The 20,976-nt window shown below is 43.9% G+C and overlaps 1 protein-coding gene across 3 annotated transcripts in view; it reads left to right on the top strand.

Annotated features, from left to right (window-relative positions):
• CA5B (carbonic anhydrase 5B) overlaps nt 1-20,976 on the top strand; it is a 108,552-nt gene that overhangs the window by 3,894 nt on the left and 83,682 nt on the right. For 2 of the 3 annotated variants that reach the window (XM_062183398.1, XM_062183399.1), the window contains exon 3: nt 16,056-16,253. In XM_062183398.1, the coding sequence (XP_062039382.1) occupies nt 16,173-16,253 (81 nt within the window). In that variant the 5' untranslated portion in view covers nt 16,056-16,172. Of the gene's footprint in view, nt 1-16,055; nt 16,254-20,976 lie in introns of those variants that run through there. The other variant, XM_062183401.1, reaches the window with a different exon arrangement.

Genomic DNA, 20,976 nt, shown 5'->3' with positions numbered 1-20,976 from the left:
AAGCAGTAGAAGATGGCCCAAGTCCTTGGGCCGCATAGGAGACTTGGAAGAAGCTCCTGGCTCCTGACTTTGGATCGGCACAGCTCCAGCCATTGCGGCAATCTGGGGAGTGAACCAGTGGATGGAAGACCTCTCTCTCTGCCTCTGTTTCTCTCTCTGTGTAACTCTGCCCTTCAAATAAATACATACATCTTTTTAAAAAAGTATTTTCAAAGTATGAGGGTGCTTCAGAAAGCTTATGGAAAAATTGAAAGGTGTTTTATTTGCACAAAAAATTTTGTTATCTCTGAATAAGCTTTTTGAAGACTTCTCATATAAACAACTGTATGCATGGGTACTGCTGGCCTTTGAAGAAAGGAGACACTTAATACTCTGCTTGACCTTGCCTATGATTGTGTCACTGTTCCCAGTTCTTGAAATTAACATCTCAATCACCAAAGGAACCCATGCAGGTCACTCAGCTGGTGCCCCCTGAACACCCATCATATACCTGGTGCTGTGTCCCTAAGGAATTGTTAATCCCCCAACTCTTGATACCCAGGGGTCTCTGAAACAAAAGGGTTTATTGATTTGTTACAGGTGTTAGTCACTGGAAGTACCAACTGTTAGGACAAGTTTTATAGGCACTAGTAGCAAGGCTAGCTAGCAGTTGACTTTTGGAAGGAGGGCCAAAACACAAAGTAGGTGTGAGGGAAGCAAACGAGTATGTCTTCCTGGGATGCCTAAGGAGTTTGAGGAATAAGAGTGGATAAATAGTCAACTGGTTTGCCCTTGCTCCCAACTCAGGAAGCATATTGCCAGTCTGAATGTTGTCCTATTTGGAGGTTTCCACAGGACCTCAAGTCACCATTGTTTACATTTCCTCTTCTGCCCTTTAGGTTATTAGGTTTCTGTAAGTATATTGGAACTGATCTGAGATTTGAAGCTTGGGATAGTGGTGATGATAGATGGAGGGTCGTTCTTCAAGCGGCTCCATGCACATTGCTATAGAGAAGGTTCTGGCTTTTCAGATGCCTGCCAGCGTGGCCCTCCACCCTCTACACCTGCACATAGCAAACCTGGAACCAAGCCTGTGAGTACTCCTCTTTAAAGAGCAAAGATGCTGGCCGGCGCCGCGGCTCAATAGGCTAATCCTCTGCCTGTGGCACTGGCACCTCAGGTTCTATTCCTGGTCGGGGTGCCGGATTCTGTCCCGGTTGCTCCTCTTCCTGTCCAGCTCTCTGCTGTGGCCTGGGAGTGCAGTGGAGGATGGCCCAAGTGCTTGGGCCCTGCACCCACATGGGAGACCAGGAGAAGCACCTAGCTCCTGGCTTTGGATCAGTGCAGTGCGCCGGCCGCAGCAGCCATTGTGGGGTGAACCAACGGAAAAGGAAGATATGATGTCATTGGCATTCCAGTGTGGGAATGTATGCCTCAAGTACAGTAATAACAACTAATTGTTTCTGTATTTGTTCATTAAAATAAATGTGGAGGCTGGCGCCATGGCTTAACAGGCTAATCCTCCACCTTGTGGCGCTGGCACACCGGGTTCTAGTCCTGGTTGGGGCGCCGGATTCTATCCCGGTTGCCCCTCTTCCAGGCCATCTCTCTGCTATGGCCCAGGAAGGCAGTGGAGGATGGCCCAAGTCCTTGGGCCCTGCACCCGCATGGGAGACCAGGAGAAGCACCTGGCTCCTGGCTTTGGATCAGCGCGATGCGCCAGCCACAGCGGCCATTGGAGGGTGAACCAACGGCAAAAAGGAAGACCTTTCTCTCTGTCTCTCTCACTATCCACTCTGCCTGTCAAAAAGAAAAAAAGTAAAAATAAATAAATAAATGTGGAAAATTCTTACTTGACCAATTTTAGCATGTTAAAATAATATCCTGGGGCTGGTGCTGTGGTGCAGTAGGTTAAACCTCCAGCCTGTGGTGCTGGCATCCCATATGGGCACCAGTTCATGTCCTGGCTGCTCCTCTTCCCATCTAGCTCTCTGCTTTGGCCTGGGAAAACAGTGCAACATGGCCCAAGTCCATGGACCCCTGCACCTGTGTGAAAGACCCAGAAGAAACTTCTGGCTCCTGGTTTAAAATCAGCACAGCTCTGGCTGTTGCAACCATTTGGGAAGTGAACCAGCAGATGGAAGACCTTTCTATCCGTCTCTCCCTCTCACTGTCTGTAACTCTACCTCTCAAATAAATAAAATCTTTAAAAAAAAAAAGATATCCTGAAGAAACTAGAGAAGAGAGATGTCTGGTAGCAAATATCTTGGAACCTGTTCTTTATTGTTTGTTGTTAACAATTGTCATTTCACTAAGGTTGATTCACAGTCTGTAAATTATTTCTGTGAAATTTTAAGTCTCTGGAAGTTACATATTAATGTTTGCAAGCAGTTCAGTAATTTTGGAATATTCTGTCCTGAGTTAGGAATTGCACAGTTAATTCTAACTGACTAGCTTGCAAGTTTGTTCTCCTCTATAAACCTGGAAGATCAAGTGAAGCAGCAGATGGTCTTCCTCAAACCTCTCCCATCTCCTTCCCCTCCTGGAAATACGAGTTACTGGCCAGCTCCAGATGGTGCAAGAGTTCTTCATTGTGTTGTATTGACATGGGGGGTAGACAGTTCTGTGTTGGAGGGGCCCAGTGTATTACAGATGTTAAATTTTTTTTATTATTTATTTTTTAAATTTTATTTAATGAATATAAATTTCCAATGTGCAGCTTATGGATTACAATGGCTTCCCCCTCCCATAACTTCCCTCCCACCCATAACCCTCCCCTCTCCTGCTCCCTCTCCCCTTTCATTCACATCAAGATTCATTTTCATTTCTCTTTATATACAGAAGATCAGTTTAGTATATATTAAGTAAAGATTTCAACAGTTTGCACCCACATAGAAACACAAAGTGAAACATACTGTTTGAGTACTAGTTATAGCATTAAATCACAATGTACAGCACATTAAGGACAGAGATCCCACATGAGGAGCAAGTGCACGGTGACTCTTGTTGTTGACCCAACACATTGACACTCTAGTTTATGGTACCAGTAACCACCCTAGGCTCTCGTCATGAGTTGCCAAGGCTATGGAAGCCTTCCAAGTTCACCGACTCTGATCATATTTAGAAAAGGTCATAAAAGACAGGGTGAGGATAGTAACCAATGATCCTAAGAGTGGCATTAACCAGGTCTGAACAATTATACAGCATTAAGTGGGGAAGAGGACCATCAGCACACACAGGTTGGGAGTAAAGCCATTGGTGGTAGAGTAGAGGTTATGATTACAAAGGAATGAGGCCCAAGTGCGCTAGACAGGGTCTAGAACAATGGACAGAGTCATTATTAGAGGAGCTAAGAAAGGTGCTGTCTAAGCTACAATTAAGTTTTCTGATTGAGAGGCAAATAGAACCTGACAGAAGGGGCTTGATAATAATCTGTTGGGCTTTAGGCCTTGTAAGTTAAGAGGCACAGACCTATCTACCTCTTCGCATGGGGTACATCCTAAGGGAGGTGTGAACCTCCTAGGGAAAGGCACTCTGTTGACTTTCATTACTTGGCTGGCCTGGGAGGAGAGCTGGCCAGGTAAAGGCAGGGGGCATCTCTAACAAGAAATTTACAGTTCTGCCTGCAATGTTGCTGACCCTACTTGACCATCCCCTCAGCTGCAGTGGTCATTTTGGAAGTTGGGCTGAGTGAAGGGCTTTTCAGCTTAGAGCCAATAAGATCTGTGGCTCTGACCTGGGCATCCTTCGACTCCAGGGCAGGTCCATTTCCAGTGATCCAACTCTTGGAAGAGCTGCCAGGGCTCTTCACAAGTTGACTTCTGCTGAAGCCCAGGCTTACCACATTGAAAGCCACTGCAGTGGACTGGCCTGTTGGGTCTCCTTGAGGGCAGATCACTGTACAGATCAGCCATTAATAGGCCTGCCACCCATTGCTTCTGATGCCTGGCTTTCTTTTCCTCCTGGTTTTTGTTAAAGCAGACCAGAGGATGCAAGTCAAGGGAGTGCCCAAGTCCCATCTCTAACCTTTGGTAGCATGAACTACAAGTCTATAGTCACAGGCATGTTCTGTAGTAGTTTCTCTAAGATAGACAGACAATGCCCATGAGGAAAATTGTATCCTCACTTTAAAACTTTCTTTCCCTTTGGCCTGAAAGGGAGGTTTTTTCTACTTACTGTTTACTTCGCTGATAGTGAAGTAAATCTAGCTATGAGATTATAATTTAAGCTCTTATTTTGGCTATGCTATTACAGAAAAATGTTAGCCATCTCTTTTATAAGGTCTAAAGATTAAATTGTACGTCCTACAGATTCCTTCATAATAGAATGAGTTTCCTACCTTGAAGAGAATAGAGAAATGAAAGAGCAAGTTGGGCTTAGAATAGAGAAATGAGGGAGCAAGTCCTAGATCGCTTGCTGACAATAGCAATATCACATGAATACTTAGCAAACAGTTTCAACCATTAGATAACAAGTTAATAAAACATTTACCAGAAGGTCCAATGCCTTCTATAAATTTTAAGAATCATGTATTTGGAAACACCTCTTAAATATCTAACATGGTGTAGTTTGTTTAACCAGTAAACTTAAGCACAAACATATAAAATGTTTTTAGTTTCTTTCTACCAACAAGTATAAAACATATGATACAGAGATTCAGGTCACACAAATTAAAATGTATCTTTGATTAATTTTAGCAGCTTAAATTTATGGACAATCTAATCTATAAGCCAATTAAAATTCTTAATAAAATTTCCCCATGTGGACATACAATATGTACACACATATAACATAACATAATAGACCAATATAGCAATTTTAATAATAGCTTTTAAAATCTTTAACTCTTTTTTGTAAATTGCCAATTGATTTGAATTGCTTTTTGTTTTTAGTAACCTCAGTTAACCATACTTTCTCTCAATTGGTACTGTTAATACATTATTGGCTTCATCTGTTTACAGAGCCATCCCAAAGTACTGAATACAATAGAAGTGGCTGGAAAAAGTCCATAGGAACCTATAGGAGGACAGCTAAACACAGAACCAACAATGCTTTAGTTTTATGAGCAACAAATCATATATAACTGTGGATGACAAAAGACTTTAAGTTGCCATGTTTAAAATTATAAACTCATCAACCAACAAGAGGCACTTGCTTACTTCACAGTATTTTTGAAAGCACCTGTAGGATTTTACAAGTATTTAACCCTTTAGGCCTCTGGGACTTTCTCATTAATATAACTATCATGTCTAGTAACACAAGATCATTAGACTTTTTAATTTTCAAACATTTGTATTAATAGCATTTTCCATTATAGAAACTTAAAGTTTGGTACCACGTCACATCTTGACAGTACTTCTAATATAATCCAAATAGCCTGATTAGTTGGTGTCTCTATAAGATGCGAGACATAGGTCCTTCGATTTTTTCAGTTGGGCCCAAACTGGAAAAACCAAAGTCCAAGATTTACTGGAAATTTTAGAGTCCAGATTGTTTGAAACTTTGATTTTTTGAATGCCTGTCAAGAATGCCAAGAAGGCTCAAAATCCAAAATATCTGGTTGAAATAAGATTCCTTAAAATCATGACATAACATAGACCAAATTTGATCATTGTTACAAGGTGATTATTCAAATCTTTGAAAATAAGCACATATTTAAATAACCCATAGCTCTTAATAAAAATTCAGCTGTTTTTGAACAATTAGAATTGAACAGACATCAAGAGAACATAACAGATTACTTTAACACATTGCTTTAACAGAGCATCAGAGTGTAATTCTATGTCAAAGAGAAATTGAGCTTCCTGTGATCTTTTGCTGTGAGGTTTCCTTCCTTTACCTTCTTTCATATTGATGACCATGTTTCTGTGTTTCTGTGTGTAACACATCTTTAAGCATCTTTTGCAGGGCTGGACGAGTGACAACAAATTCTTTCAGTTTCTGTTTGCTATGAAAAGCCTTTATTTCACCTTCATTCACAAATGAGAGCTTTGCAGGATATAATATTCTGGGCTGGCAGTTTTTCTCTCTTAGTACCTGGGCTATGTCTCGCCATTCCCTTCTAGCTTGTAGGGTTTCTGATGAGAAGTCTGCTGTGAGTCTAATTGGAGATCCTCTGAGAATAATCTGACGTTTCTCTCTTGCACATTTTAGAATCTTTTCTTTATGTTTCACTGTGGTGAGTTTGATTACAACATGTCGTGGTGAGGATCTCTTTTGGTCATGTTTACTAGGGGTTCTATGAGCTTCCAGTACTAGGATGTCTCTGTCCTTCTCCAGACCCGGGAAGTTCTCTGCAAGTATCTCTCTAAAAAGGCCTTCTAATCCTTTCTCCCTCTCCATGCCTTCAGGAACTCCTAGAACCCGAATGTTGGGTTTTTTTAATAGTATCCTGTAGATTCCCAACAATATTTTTTAGATTTCTAATTTCCTCTTCTCTTCTTTGGTTTGACTGTATACTTTCCTATGCTCTGTCTTCTAAGTCCGATGTTCTCTCTTCTGCTTCACCCATTCTGTTTTTAAGGCTCTGTAATGTGTTTGTCATTTGATACAGATGTTAAATTATATCTCTAAGCTCTACCAGTATCAGTCCCCACACCCCAAAAGATCACAATTCAAAAATGTCTCAGGACATTTGCAAATGTCCCTGGAGGTCATGGAGAGTAGCCAAAATAACACGAGTAGACAATTATATATCTTAGTAGAGAAACAAGTTTTGTTTTAAGGTTTATTTTTATTTATTTGAAAGGCAGAGTTAGAGGGAGAGACACAAAGAGAGAGAGAGAGAGAGAGAGAGAGAGAGAGAGATCGTCCATCTGCTGGTTCACTCCCCAAATGACCGCAATGACCAGGGCTGTGCCAGATCGAAGCCAGGAGCCAGGAGCTTCTTCCAGGTCTTGCACATGGATGGCATGTACATGGGCCATGTGTTGCTGCTTTCCCAGGCTCATTAGCAGGGAGCAGCCAGATTTCTAACTGGTACCCATATGGGATGCCAGCTTTACAGTCGGCGGCTTAACGCACGGTGCCACAATGCTGGCCCCAAGACACGAGTTTAATGAGTTAGCTAAGTTTATCTTTTAAGTAGTTATTTTGTATATTTTCCACTATTCACAGTAGTGATACTGGCATTCTAAAAGATTGTAGATTTCTCAACTTTTCCTCTTTGGGTTTGTTCTCTTTGAACCTATATACGCATCAGAAAAGAATTCATTATTAATGCTAATCTAGCCACCTCTGTTGCCTTGAAACTATTTCATAAGCACACTTTTATTGTGAGTTTGGTCCTTTTTTTCCACCATTGAGTGTGTTCTTACTGAAATGGACTGACCAGGATCATCATGAATTTCTGGCTGCTGTTTGTGTCCTCATTCTACCTGGACTGGCTTATTCTTAACACTGGCATTTTGTGGTTTAAGGTTTCAAATGGAAAACTAGTCGTATTTATCTAGTTGCTAATGTTTTGTGTGCATGTGTGGGATTTTGTTCCCTGATTTTTATTTGTTTGGTTTTACTTACAGATTGTTGAAAGTTAAAGGTCTAAAGTCAACATGTTTATGTCCCTGAGAGCATTTGCTGCTTTTATTGCAGGCAGGAACCCAACAGTAGTGGTCTGCGGAGGTGGGGCTGAACCCGATTACTTTTCCATACCACCCAACATGCTCTTGTTTCCATGTTACTAGGAAAAACAGCATACAGTGGCCATTTGATTTTGCTTTTGGCATATTATACCGTTGGGAGTTGTTTTCACTCTAGAGAATAATATGGGCTTTGCTGCTCCTGGCCTCTGAGCATGGCCTCTTCTGGTGTCCAGGTCCCACATCTAGTCAGTTGTAAAGACAGTACTCGTTGTTTCTGGCAGCTCAGTACCCCAGCAGAAGGCTTAGTATACCCTTGTGACAAAGGATGACCAAGGATTGTTTATGCTTAGGAAAGATATCCTTAGCTGGTGCTGGCCACACTGGGACACCTCAGTACCTGCTTTTGTTAACACAGTTGTTATTATCTTTATCATCTTTATCAATATCAGCTCCAGGCTTCCTGCAGGTGTTTAAATCTGACCATTTTTAACATGAAGTGAAGCAGGATTAGCAGTAAATGCAGTAGGAGACTATGGCAAAATCAGAAGGAAGCATTTCATGACATGCCTGGGCTCTGTACTGGTAACTTTGCTCCCTATACCCCTTGCAGGCAACCTGGCTTGTCATCCCAGATTGCTATTGCTATCACCTCAAGTAGCAGAGGTAACTGTGCACATTCCTAACTTTGGGGACTTGCAATATAATAAAGATAAAAGCTTATGCCTTTTACCCAAGGTGAAAATACAGTGTTTCTTTTAGTGTGTCATTTGGTGAAATTTAACCTGTGTTATCTGTTTGCATACGATCTTAAAGCATAGGAAAAGGAATTTAATATGTTAATTCTTAATTTAACAAAACAAAGAATGTAGGCTGCAATGGAAATGCTATAAATTTGATATTATTTCAGTGATTCTTAATGTTCATGGTCTCTCTACTTTTAGAAAGGAGAAAAATAGTTCTTTTTAGGATAACATGCCCTAGAGTGGCACTGTCTAAAATGTACCCATAAACCACTTGTGATTCTTTACATGTAAATTTAAGCTCATAAAAATTTTATAGCCACATATGCGGAGCACTTACCATATTGGCTATTTCCATCTTCAGAGAAAGTTGTATTGGAAAGTACTGGTATATGTTATTACTGAACTGTGTTATGAAGTTCTATTATTTTTCCAATTAATTTTGCAGAACTCAAAACATGGAGAACAAAAGGCTTGTTTTGTAGTATCTTTCCCAAGAGCTCTGATAGAGGCTGCCATGCCCCCAGACTCTTTGATCTTGCATTAACTTATCAGTAGCCGGAAGGAACAATGGGTCATTAAGAGCCACTCAGGATTGCAGAATGGACTCAGGGTTATCTTCAGCTGCCTGGGACTGACAGATAGCCCTGGAACTGAGCAGGAAATGTGGGCTTTAGTCTCCCGTGCTGGTAACTGCCTGTGCATCCTGAGATTAATGGACTCCCCATCAAAGTGCCTTTTCCAACCCTGATGCTCTAACAGAGCAGTTTGTGATTCTGTGACATCCCCATCTAAGTCTTGTGGAGGGTCCTGTCCCTATGGCTGGGGCCTGCAATGGTGCTTTGCAGTTACTTGAGGAAATAGCATACCCCTCATGAAAAGGGCAGGGCATAACAAGGCACAAAATAAAGAGCAAGTGGTGGGGCAGGCACTGTGGCATAGTGGGTAAAGCCGCCACCTGCAGTGCCGGCATCCCATATGGGCACCAGTTCAAGTCCCGGCTGCCCCACTTCTGATCCAGCTCTCTGCTATGGCCTGGGAAAGCAGTGGAAGATGGCCAAGTCCTTGGGCCCCTGAACCCACATGGGAAGACCCTGAGGAAGCTCTTGGCTCCTGGCTTGATTGGCACAGCTCCAGCCCTTGTGGCCAACTGGAGAGTGAACCAGTGAATGGAAGACCTCTCTGTTTCTCTGCCTCTCCTCCAATCTCTGTATAACTCTGCCTTTCAAATAAATAAATAAATCTTTTAATAAAATTTTAAAAAAGATTTTTATTTATTTATTTGAGAGGCAGAGGTACAGACAGACAGAGAGATCTTCTATCCGCTGATTCACTCCCCAAATGACCCCAGTGGCCAGAGTTGGGTTGATTTGAAGCCAGGAGCCAAGAGCCAAGAACTTCTTCTGGGTCTTCCATGCAGGTGCAGAGGCCAAAGCATTTGGACCATCTTCCACTGCTTTCTTTCTTTCTTTTTTTTTTTTTTTTGACAGGCAGAGTGGACAGTGAGAGAGAGAGAGACAGAGAGAAAGGTCTTCCTTTGCCGTTGGGTCACCCTCCAATGGCCGCCGCGGCTGGCGCGCTGCAGCCGGCGCACCGCGCTGATCCTGATCCAATGGCAGGAGCCAGGTGCCTATCCTGGTCTCCCATGGGGTGCAGGGCACAAGCACTTGAGCCATCCTCCACTGCACTCCCTGGCCACAGCAGAGAGCTGGCCTGGAAGAGGGGCAGCCAGGACAGAACCGGCGCCCCAACCGGGACTAGAACCTGGTGTGCCGGCGCCGCAAGGCGGAGGATTAGCCTGTTGAGCCACGGCACCGGCCTCCACTGCTTTCTTAGGCCAATCAGCAGGGAACTGGATTGGATGTGGAGCAGTTGGGACTCGAGCCGGCGCCCATATGGGATGCTGGTGCCACATATGCCATAGCACCAGTCCCAGTACTAGTTTTCTAATATTCACATTAGAAAAGGGGAAAAGAAACAGTGTAAATGAATTTTAATAATATATCTTATTTAACCCATTATATCCAGGATTTATCAGTATTATAAGAATTATTCATGAGCAAGTTTATATTCTTTACCCTGTACCAATTCTTCAAAACCTGGTGGATGTCCTACACTGATAGCACTTCTCACTTTGGACTGATCAAGGAGAGCTGCATAGGATGACCATAGTTTAGAAAGAAGGAGAAATGAGATTAGATAAGTAAGGAGTGAGCACATTGATACGGGAGTTACAACTTGTGCAGGCACACCATGATGAAGGTGGTAATTTGGGAGACCTTCTGAGTGACAGAACACAGGAGTAGAAAAGAATGAGAGAGGAGGGAAAGGCATCAAGAAAGAGGCTTTCCATGAAGTCTGGGTGGGCGGGGCTGCTGGTCACAGGCAAGGCAAGGAAGAAATAAACCTGAAGGATTCTTCAAGGACAAGTTATGTAGCAACTGGAAGGAGAGTAGGAAATAGGGTAAGAAGCAGATGAAGTTCTTTTTTTTCCTTAAGATTGATTTTATTTGAAAGGCAGAGTTTCAGAGAGGGGGGAGATGCATAGAGAGAGAGATCTTCCATGAGAGAGCTCCCATCCTCTGGTTCACTCTCCAAATGGCCACAATGGCCAGAGCTGGGCCAGCCTGAATCCAGGAGCCAGGGGCCTCTTCTAGGCCTCCCACATGGGTGCCGAGGCCCAAGCACTTGGGCCATCTTCAGCTGCTTTCTCAGGTGCACCAGCAGGGAGCTGGGCATTGCAGGTGGTGCTTTATCTGTTGCATCATAATGCTGGCCCTGGAGATACAGCTCTCCACAGTGATGCTCTCCCATCTACTCGCTCGATCCTCAAGAGTTGGTGAAAGCCAGCTGGCGCTGCGGCTCAATAGGCTAATCCTCTGCCTTGCGGCGCCGGCACACCAGGTTCTAGTCCCGGTTGGGGCGCCGGATTCTGTCCCGGTTGCCCCTCTTCCAGGCCAGCTCTCTGCTATGGCCCTGGAATGCAGTGGAGATGGCCCAAGTGCTTGGGCCCTGCACCCCATGGGAGACCAGGAGAAGCACCTGGCTCCTGGCTTTGGATCAGGATCAGCGCGGTGCGCCAGCCGCAGCAGCCATTGGAGGGTGACCCAACGGCAAAGGAAGACCTTTCTCTCTGTCTCTCTCTCTCTCACTGTCCACTCTGCCTGTCAAAAAAAAAAAAGTTGGTGAAAGCCAGCTGGTTTGCAGAGCAGAAACAGAAGGCAGATAATTAGACACATGTTTATATAATTATAATTATACCATGTAAGAAATGTTGTGAAGGACATCAGAGTACTAAAAATAATACTATGATAAAAATGAATACAAGTGGATTGTTTTATAAGAGGAAGTCATCAGAGAAATGAGCAGGTGGCAGTTAAGCCTCAAATAGTGTAACCATTCTACATTTCTCTTTTTTCCTTTCATTTCTAACTTTGGGACCAGCCACACATTTGCCATTGTAAAAAGTACATCTTCCTTTCCTTCTGACAGCGCTGTGGCATAGCGGGTAAAGCTGCCACCTGCAGTGCCGGCATCCCATATGGGTGCTGGTTCGAGACCTGGCTGCTCCACTTCCAATCTAGCTCTCTGCTAGGGCCTGGGAAAACAGTAGAAGATGCCCAAGTCCTTGGGCCCTTGCATCCGCATGGGAGACCCGGAAGAAGCTCCTGGCTCCTGGCTTCAGATCGGCACAGCTCCAGTCGTTGTGGCCAATTGGAGAGTGAACCAGCAGATTGAAGATTTCTCTCTTTCTCTCTGCCTCTCCTTCTCTCTCTGTGTAACTCTGACTTTCAAATAAATAAATACATCTTTTTTAAAAAAAGCTAGTTGCTTATCTTTCAGCTGATCAAAATGTTTGGGCAGATGGGGACCAAAGAATTTCAAAAGCTGAAATTGCAGAGTCATAGGTGGCTGGAACAGCAGACCCCATTTGATAAGGGAGGAATTCAGGACCACCAGCCAAACAGCAAAGAAACCTGTCAGACAACTTTCCCCCAACTCTCCTTATCCTTTTAATGTCCTTTTGCTGTCTTTTTTTTTTTTAAAGATTGATTTATTTGAGAAACAGAGTTACAGAGAAACAGAGAGAGAGGTCTTCCATCTGCTGGCTCACTCCCCAAATGGCTGCAACAGCTAGAGCTGGGTCAATCCGAAGCCATGAGCTTCTTCCTGATCTCCTATGTGGGTGCAGGGGTTCAAGCACTTGGGCTATCTTCCAGTGCTTTCCCAGGCACATTAACAGGGAGGTGGATTGGGAGTGGAGCAGCTGGGACTCGAACCAGCATCCATATGAGATGCCAGTGCCGCAGGCGGAAGCTTAACCTACTATGCCACGGCGCTGGTTTGTCCTTTTGCTGTCTTGAAAATTAGGAATAGCATATTTGGGACTACAGAGCCCTCCTTCCCACGAGTAGCCATTTGAATAAATGAGTTGTTTCATTGCATCAACTCTCATCTGGTGTTTTGACTGTCCAGCGTCTAGCAGCCCAGGTATGTTTTAAGCAGTAACAACAGGAGCAGCTCTGAGCAGAAGGAGGGAAAACTGGTTGATGCATAGGGGGAAGATTAGGAACTCCAGGGCTAAGGTGCGAATGGGCTTTCTGCATTTGAAGAGCTGAGGGACATAAAACAAGCCTGGGGAAATAGGTGGTACTCATGTAAGTAAACCTAAGACTACTCCTGTTCTTAAGAAGGAAAACCTTTAGTTATCCTTACCATGTAATCTAAAGGAGTTGTGTTGCCCATCAGCAAATTTTTTTAGAAAGCTTTCATTTAATAAATGTAAATTTCATAGGTACAGCTTTTGGAATACAGTGGTTCTTCCCCCCATACCCACCCTCCCACCCCTTCTCCTGTCCCACCTCTTACTCCCTCTCCCATCCCATTCTTCAATTAAGATTCATTTTTAATTATCTTTATATACAGAAGATCAACTCTATACTAAGTAAAGATTTCAACAGTTTGCACCCACACACACACACAAAGTATAAAGTACTGTTTAAAGACCAGTTTTACTGTTAATTCTCATAGTACAACTCATTAAAGACAGAGGCTTTACATGGGGAGCAAGTGCCCAGTGACTCCTGTTGTTGATTTAACAATAGACACTCTTATTTATGATGTCAGTGATCACCGGAGGCTCTTGGCTACTGAAACTTTTTAAATAACAGTGTGACATTGCTTATTTCAGCAAAGAGAGAGAATCACCCTCTCTGTTAACTTTGTTTTTACCTGTAGAAGAACCTGAAAATGAATCCTCTGTTAGAGCACATAATCATCTTCCTGTTTTGATGGAAAGTGTGCAACTACAAAGAACGCATTCCTCTCTGTATTATATTAAAATGGAGGAAGAAGAAGGTGGGGCAGGGAGGAGGTCCTGGAACAAAAGTATGAGTTTGTCTTTTAGCACAAGAAGCCCTTGGCAGATACCTGGCTTCACTAAGGGAACCCTTCCCCCAGTGAGGGATAATATAAGAGAAGGTAGGTAGGGGGACCTTCTGGAAACTGAACATGGAAACAGAAGTGCATGAACTAACAGTAGCACTATGGCTATAATTGAGTAATTGAGGGAGTAGGTCTGGTTTTCTTGGGTTGACACTTTCATGGTGTGAGAGATGATACTTCCATTTCCTGAATGAAGTGGGGAACACTTAAGGGTGACCGAGAGCATTATCTTAGGGACCTGACCATTTTTTCAGTTCTTACCTAGTCTCCACAGGACATCCTTATTGATTGACTTTGTAGAGTGTGAACACTGAAATTATCAGCTAGTCTGTCAGAGGGGTAAATGTGTAGTCTCTTTGTATCAGGCATCTTTAAAATGAAAACAAGTCCCTTCTAGAAGGAATCTGCATTCTGGTCAGATTACAGTATTAAAATAGTGTGCCACTTTGAGTGCATTTGCTATTTAAGGATTCTGAAACAGAAAATTCCTGTTCCTCTCAAAGGAACAAGTTCTCTTAAACTAAGAAAAACAAACATTGGGTTTAGATCTCTCCAAAGCTTTAAAAAAGGGAGGGGGTACTATGAGTTCTCATAGACCAGATTTCTCAACTTTAGCACTCCTGACTTCTGGTCCAGAGATTCTTGGCAGTGGAGGCCCTGTCTTGTACATTGTAGGATGTTTAGCAGCATTATTGGCCTCTGCCCACAAGATGGCACTAGCATTCTCCTCTAGCCAGATTCTCCTCTTGCCGGATGCCCTTTGGGGACAGAATCCCTCCCTCTGTTCTGGAGACACCCAGAAGAGCTTGATGTCTGTATCCTTAGGGCAATCCCCGCCCCCGTCCCACTAAACAAAAAAGGATTTTTTAAAATTTATTTATTTATTTGAAGGTCAGAGTTACACAGAAAGAGAAGAAGAGGTAGAGAGAGTTGGCTGCAATGGCAGGAGCTGCACTGATCTGAAGCCAGGACCCAGGACCCAGGAGCTTCTTCCAGGTCTCGCACTTGGGTGCAGGGGCCCAAGAACTTGGGCCATCTTCTGCTGCTTTCCCAGGCCATAGCAGAGAGCTGGATCAGAAGTGGAGCAGCCGGCACTCGAACCAGCATCCATATGGGATGCTGGCACTGCAGGCAGTGGCTTTTCCCGCTATACCACAGCACTGGCCCCAGGATAAGGTTTTAAACTTCTGTCTTTGGGCAGCTACAAAAGGAATAGAAGTGTGTCTTCTGTCAGTAAACTAGAGGTAGGTTTCTGTTTTCTGCGGAAATCAGAGTGTGATATGACCCTGCTGTATTTGGTGGATTGCGCTAGGTAGCAACTTCCTTACTACCTTTTAAACCCATAGACTAGTTCTCAGCAGTGGGGTGAGGAGCAGAGGATCGTTGGTAGTGTTTTCTGTCCTTTCCCGTTTCTCCTAGTTTTCCTGTTGGTCTTGATTCTGCGCATCCGTGGTGTGTTCTGCATTGTGTTCATCACGCAGATGTCTCTGCAGGCCTGTCTGGCTTGGCAGGGCAGCCGCTGGTACTTTTCAGGGACTTGCCATGGAGAGCTGGTGTTTGCAGGAGACAATCAGTTGAGGGATGTTGTCTGTGTGTAGGAAGAGTTGTACGATTCCACCTCACTAGATACGTCCACATTTGGGTGACAGACTGTGGAGTCCAGAGCAGGGCTAATGTTGTCCCCAGGTTTGGCAGGGTGGCCATCTGGTCCTCAGAGGTGACCTCCACAGGAGGGGAGCCCAGCGTGCACGCTGACGTGGGCTGAGCCTGGTGCGGGAGGCCGCGTGCCAGCCTTGACTTCTCCAGGCCAACCAACTAGAAAGCCCCAGTGCTGTGCTTGCCTGAAGGTTTGCTTCCCCAAGCCCTTCCCTCATCCCCTTTGTCGACGGTCTGTTCGTGCCAAGTAAGTGACCTGGTCTTTGTCTTCAGAGCTAGTCTGGGGCAGCCTGGTCTCAGGAAATTATCCATGCAGAAAGAGCTCCTGTGTGAGTACTCTGATTTCATGGCGCACTGAGCTGCCTGCGTCCTGCCCTCATCACAGGACAGATGGCGCAGGTTTAGGTGACTTAGGCGGCCGACTGGGATGTGCTGTTGGCTTCACGGGACAGCAGAATGCTGAGCCACTGCACGATGTGCTCTGACCTGCCTTCACCTCTGCTTCAGGGGGTGGACTGAGGCCCTGCGCGGCTGATTCCTAAGACTTTCAGTTGCCATTTCTGGACGGCTTCTCCCCAGGTGGGATTGCCTCGTGTGTGACGCTTGGTAGTGCGGGGTCTTGCCGACCCGCTCACTCAGCCCCACTCTCTCCTAGTGCATCCGCTCTGGGAGAGCGTGGACCTCGTTCCTGCGGGTGATCGGCAGTCGCCCATCAACATCCGGTGGAGGGACAGCGTCTACGATCCTGGCTTAAAACCGCTCACCATCTCTTATGATCCGGCCACCTGCCTCCACATCTGGAATAACGGGTACTCTTTCCTTGTGGAATTTGAAGACTCTACAGATAAATCAGGTGAGGACAAGGTCTGGTGGTTTTATCTGGCCTTTAGAACAACGTTACATGATACAGGACAAGTCGGACTCCCTCCATGGTAGTGCTGACTGACCTCTTTGTTAGCAATGGCGTCAACTTGTTGGTTTTTTTTTTTTTAAGTTTATTTATTTATTTGAAAGCCACGGCAACAGAGTGGAAGAAACAGAAAGAAATCTTTAACCTACTGGTTCACTGCCCAGATGGCTGCAATAGCCAGGGTTTGGCCAGGCTGAAGCCAGGAACCTGGAACTCCATACTGGTCTCCCAAGTGGGTGGCATGGGCTCAAGTACTTGGGCTATCTTCCGCTGCCTTCCTGTGTGCATTAACAAGAAGCTGAGTCAGAAGCAGAGCATCTGGATTCAAACTGGCACTCTGATATGGGATTCTGGTGTCTCAGGTAAGAGTTTAACCCACTGAATGCACCACAAGATTGTTCCCATCGTTGGGCTTTTTAAAAATTGTCGTAAAATACACATGACATGAAATTTACCATCTTAAACAATTTTAAGACTACATTCAGGGGCTGGCATTGTGCTGTAGTAGGTAAAACCACCACCTGCAACACCAGCACCCCACCATATCAGTGCCTGTTTCTATCCCAGCTGCTCCACTTCCAATCCAGCTCCCTGCTAATGGCCTGAGGAAAACAGTGGAAGTTGACTCAAGTGCTTGGGCCCCTGCCATCCACATGGGAGATCCAGCTGAAGCTCCAGGCTCCTGGCTTCAGCCTGGCTCAGCCCTGGCTATTATAGCCACTTGGGGAGTAAACCAGCAGATGGAAGATGTCTGTCTCTCTCTTTCACTCTCTCCCGATAATTCTTTCAAATAAGTAAATTTTTTAAAAAATACCATTAAATAGTATTAAGTACATCCACATTATCACGCAACCATGTAATCGTCTTAACTCTGGAATTGATTTTATCTTGCAAAAGTGAACTTGATACCCATTGAACAACAAATCCCCTCTTTACCTCCCCACCTGTGACTACCACCATTCTATTTTCTGTCCCTGTGGATGTGGCTGCTTTAGGTACCTCATGAGTGGGGTCATACAGTATTTGTCTTTTTGTGACTGGCTTATTTCACTTATGATGTCCTCCAGGTCCATCCAAGTTGTAGCATGTGTCAGAAATTCCTTCCTTTTTAAGGCTGAATGCTACTCCGTGGCGTGGGTGGACATTAGTTGATCCCTTCCTCACATTTTCACTGTGGTGAGGGATGAAGCTATGGACACGTATGTACAAATGTCTGTGTGTATGTACCTATCAGTGCCATTGTTACATCATCACAGACTTCTGAGTACGTGAAAACATTCCCTTCTGTTTTTCATGGACCTTTCCTTCTAATATAGGTAGCATTTTCTATTGATACATTTATCTCCCCGTATAGATTTTGTAATTGATATGAAAGATAGGGCATGAAAGAAATTGAAAGCTTTGTTGGAAATCCATTTTCTGTGTGTTGAATATGTGCTGATTTTCCTCTGCTTGACACCTTTACAAAAACTTTTGTGTTAAATACTAATACTATGTTAACGAGTTTTAAATTATAAGATGGCAATGCAGAACAAAAGGAAAATTAGGCAAGAGGCACACTTTGTATATTTGTCATGTAATAACACATATGTATTTTGTTACTAGTTTATTTATTCGTTTAACATTTACTGAGTGTCAGCCATGTACCAGATACCACACAAAGTGCCAGAACTACTAACCTAATTCTAGCCATCCAGAGTTCAAAGTCTAATGAGAGGAGCACACTTGAAGTTAGGATTAATAAAGCAAATGTAATTTGAAAAAGGTTTCTAAAAGTGCCCTGGGACCATGGAGGAGGGCATGTGATATAGAATGGCTATGGCCTGGGAAAGCAGTAGAGGATGACCCAAGTCCTTAGGCCCCTGCACCCACGCGGCAGACCTAGAAGAAGCTCCTGGCTCCTTACTTCAGATCAGCTCAGCTCTGGCTGTTGCAGCTATTTAGGGAGTGAACCAGCGGATGGAAGACCTCTCTCTATGCGTCTCCGCCTCTCTCTGTAATTCTTTCAAATAAAATTTAAAAAAATAAAAAATAGAAATAAAAAGCACATTTTAAGTGGTCATCCCTCAAAGAAGAGATGTGCCTTTAACTCCTGTCTGTTTCTACATAGGGAGAATCTGTCTCTCAAGGTAATCATCTTCTCTCTTTTAGATGCAAATGGATTTGGGATGTTAATGTCTCATACAAATCAAGATGGAAATGAACAGGTACTGGTCCCTCACTGAAATCTTATTGTGCTATAATATGACTTATTTTTCTTCAATAAATTCTTCTCTTCCAAAACAATAGTGATTGCTGTTCTTGCTTAAATTTCTTCCTCTTCTTTATTTCTGGACACTCTTGCCACACATTGTCATATGCTTTTCTCAGTGGCTTTATTTTGAGTGAGGAAACATGTTTATCATTGGATGAATAAAGCTGTCATTTGGGGGCTGACACTGTGGCATGGTGGTAAAGCTGCCACCTGCAATGCCAGCATCCCCGGTGGGTGCCAATTTGAGTCCCAGCTGCTCCTCTCCCATCTAGCTCCCTGCTGTATGTGCCTAGGAAAGCAGCAGAGGATGGCTCAAGTGCTTGGGACCCTGCACCCACGTGGGAGACCTGGAAGAAGCTTCTGGCTCCTGGCTTCGGCCTGGCCCAGCCCTGGTCGTTGCAACCATTTGGGGAGTGAACCAGCAGATAGAAGATCTCTCTCTGACTCTGTCTCTGTCTCTCCCTTTCTCTCTGTCTCTGTCTCTCCCTCTCTCTTTGTAACTTTGACTTTCAAATAAATAAATAAATCTTTTTTAAAAAATTGTCTTTTTTTTTTTTTTGTACGCAATCCTGTAAGGCCAGGTGACAAACTGTCTTTTAGTAGTGTTTCGGCTGCATTTGGTGAATTGGAATGCAGTCAAATTTGAAAGTTTCAAGGATGCAGCAGTGGAGTAAAATAGTTTGTCTGTGATTTTTAAAGGTAAAAAAGAACATCACCAACTCTAAATGGTCCATTGTAGTCTAGAATGAAGATAGAACATCACAATATTGTTAGTTACTTTAAAGATATTGGGATCAATATATTGATAAGGCTTGGCTTACAGTATTGTTCAAAATCTGTTTTAAGTGGTGTAAAATACCACTATGATGTGTGGTAACCAGAAGACACATGTGAATGTTGAGCATTTGAAATGCAACTACTGGCCGGCGACGTGGCTTAACAGGCTAATCCTCCGCCTTGCGGCGCCGGCACACCGGGTTCTAGTCCCGGTTGGGGCGCCGGATTCTATCCCGGTTGCCCCTCTTCCAGGCCAGCTCTCTGCTATGGCCCGGGAAGGCAGTGGAGGATGGCCCAAGTGCTTGGGCCCTGCACCCCATGGGAGACCAGGAGAAGCACCTGGCTCCTGCCATCGGATCAGCGCGGTGCGCCGGCCGCAGCGTGCCAGCCACGGCGGCCATTGGAGGGAGGGTGAACCAATGGAAAAGGAAGACCTTTCTCTGTATCTCTCTCTCACTGTCCACTCTGCCTGTCAAAAAAAAAAAAAAAAGAGAAAAAAAAGAAATGCAACTACTGTGATTGAGGAAATGAAGTTTTATTTAATTTTAATTCATTCCCATTTCAATTTAAGAACTGATAGTTCAATTACTGGGAAACTTAAGAATGTTTGGAACCACTTGGGGTGTGTTTATTGTACCTCCTCAAATGTAAATTTTTCAAAGTACTAAGTACAGATGAAGTATTTCTTGATGAAGATATACCACCCAAATTGAGATATGTTGTAAGTCTAAAATACATAAAAGATTTTTGAGACTTAGTATGGGAAAAAATGTAAACTGTCTCAATAATTTTTCATATTGATTACATGTTGGAGTTATAAGATTTTGAGTATATTTGGTAAAATAAAATATTAAAATAAGTTTGTCTTGTTTGTTTTTACTTTTTAAATGTGCTTACTGGACGTAGATATTTAGCGTAATAGTTAAAATGCCAGTTAAAACACCTACATCTCATATCTAAGTACCTAGGTCCAATACCCAGGTCCAATTCCTGATTTAGACTTCCTGCTAATGCTGACCCTGAGAGGCAATGATGATAGCTCAGGTGGTTAGATTCTTACCACCCACATGAAAGATGTGGATTGAATTCCTGGCTCCCTACTTCGGTCCAGCCTGATCCCAGCCATTGCAGGCATTTGGGGAGTAGACCCGTGGATGAAAGTACACATGGCTACTCACTTGCTTTCTCTCTCAAATGAATAAAATTTTTAAATATGGTTACCAGAAATTTTTTGGAACGATTTATCAATTTACTTGAAAGCCGGTGTGACAAAGAACAGATCAATCTTTATCCCTTGGTTCATTCCCCAACTGCCTGTAACAGATGGAACTGGGCCAGGCTGAAGCCAGGAGCCAGGAAATCCTTCTGGGTTTTCCACATGGGTGGCAGGAACCCAAGCACCTGGGCCATCATCTGCTGCCTCTTAGGTACATTAGTAGGAAACTGGATTGGAAGCTCACAGTAGCCAGGACTCAACCAGGCACTCTGATAGGGAGATATGGGGGTCCCAAGCAATGAGTTAATTTGCTGTGCCACAGCTCCCACTTTACCCCTGTAAATTGCATCCTATTTCTACTTTTAAGCACTGGACTAAAAATATAAAGGAAAATAAGTAAATAAGGGCTGAAATGCATG

Source organism: Lepus europaeus, chromosome X, assembly GCF_033115175.1.
Source record: "Lepus europaeus isolate LE1 chromosome X, mLepTim1.pri, whole genome shotgun sequence".
Lineage (NCBI taxonomy): Eukaryota > Metazoa > Chordata > Mammalia > Lagomorpha > Leporidae > Lepus > Lepus europaeus.
This window is presented reverse-complemented; position numbering and strand designations above follow the sequence as displayed.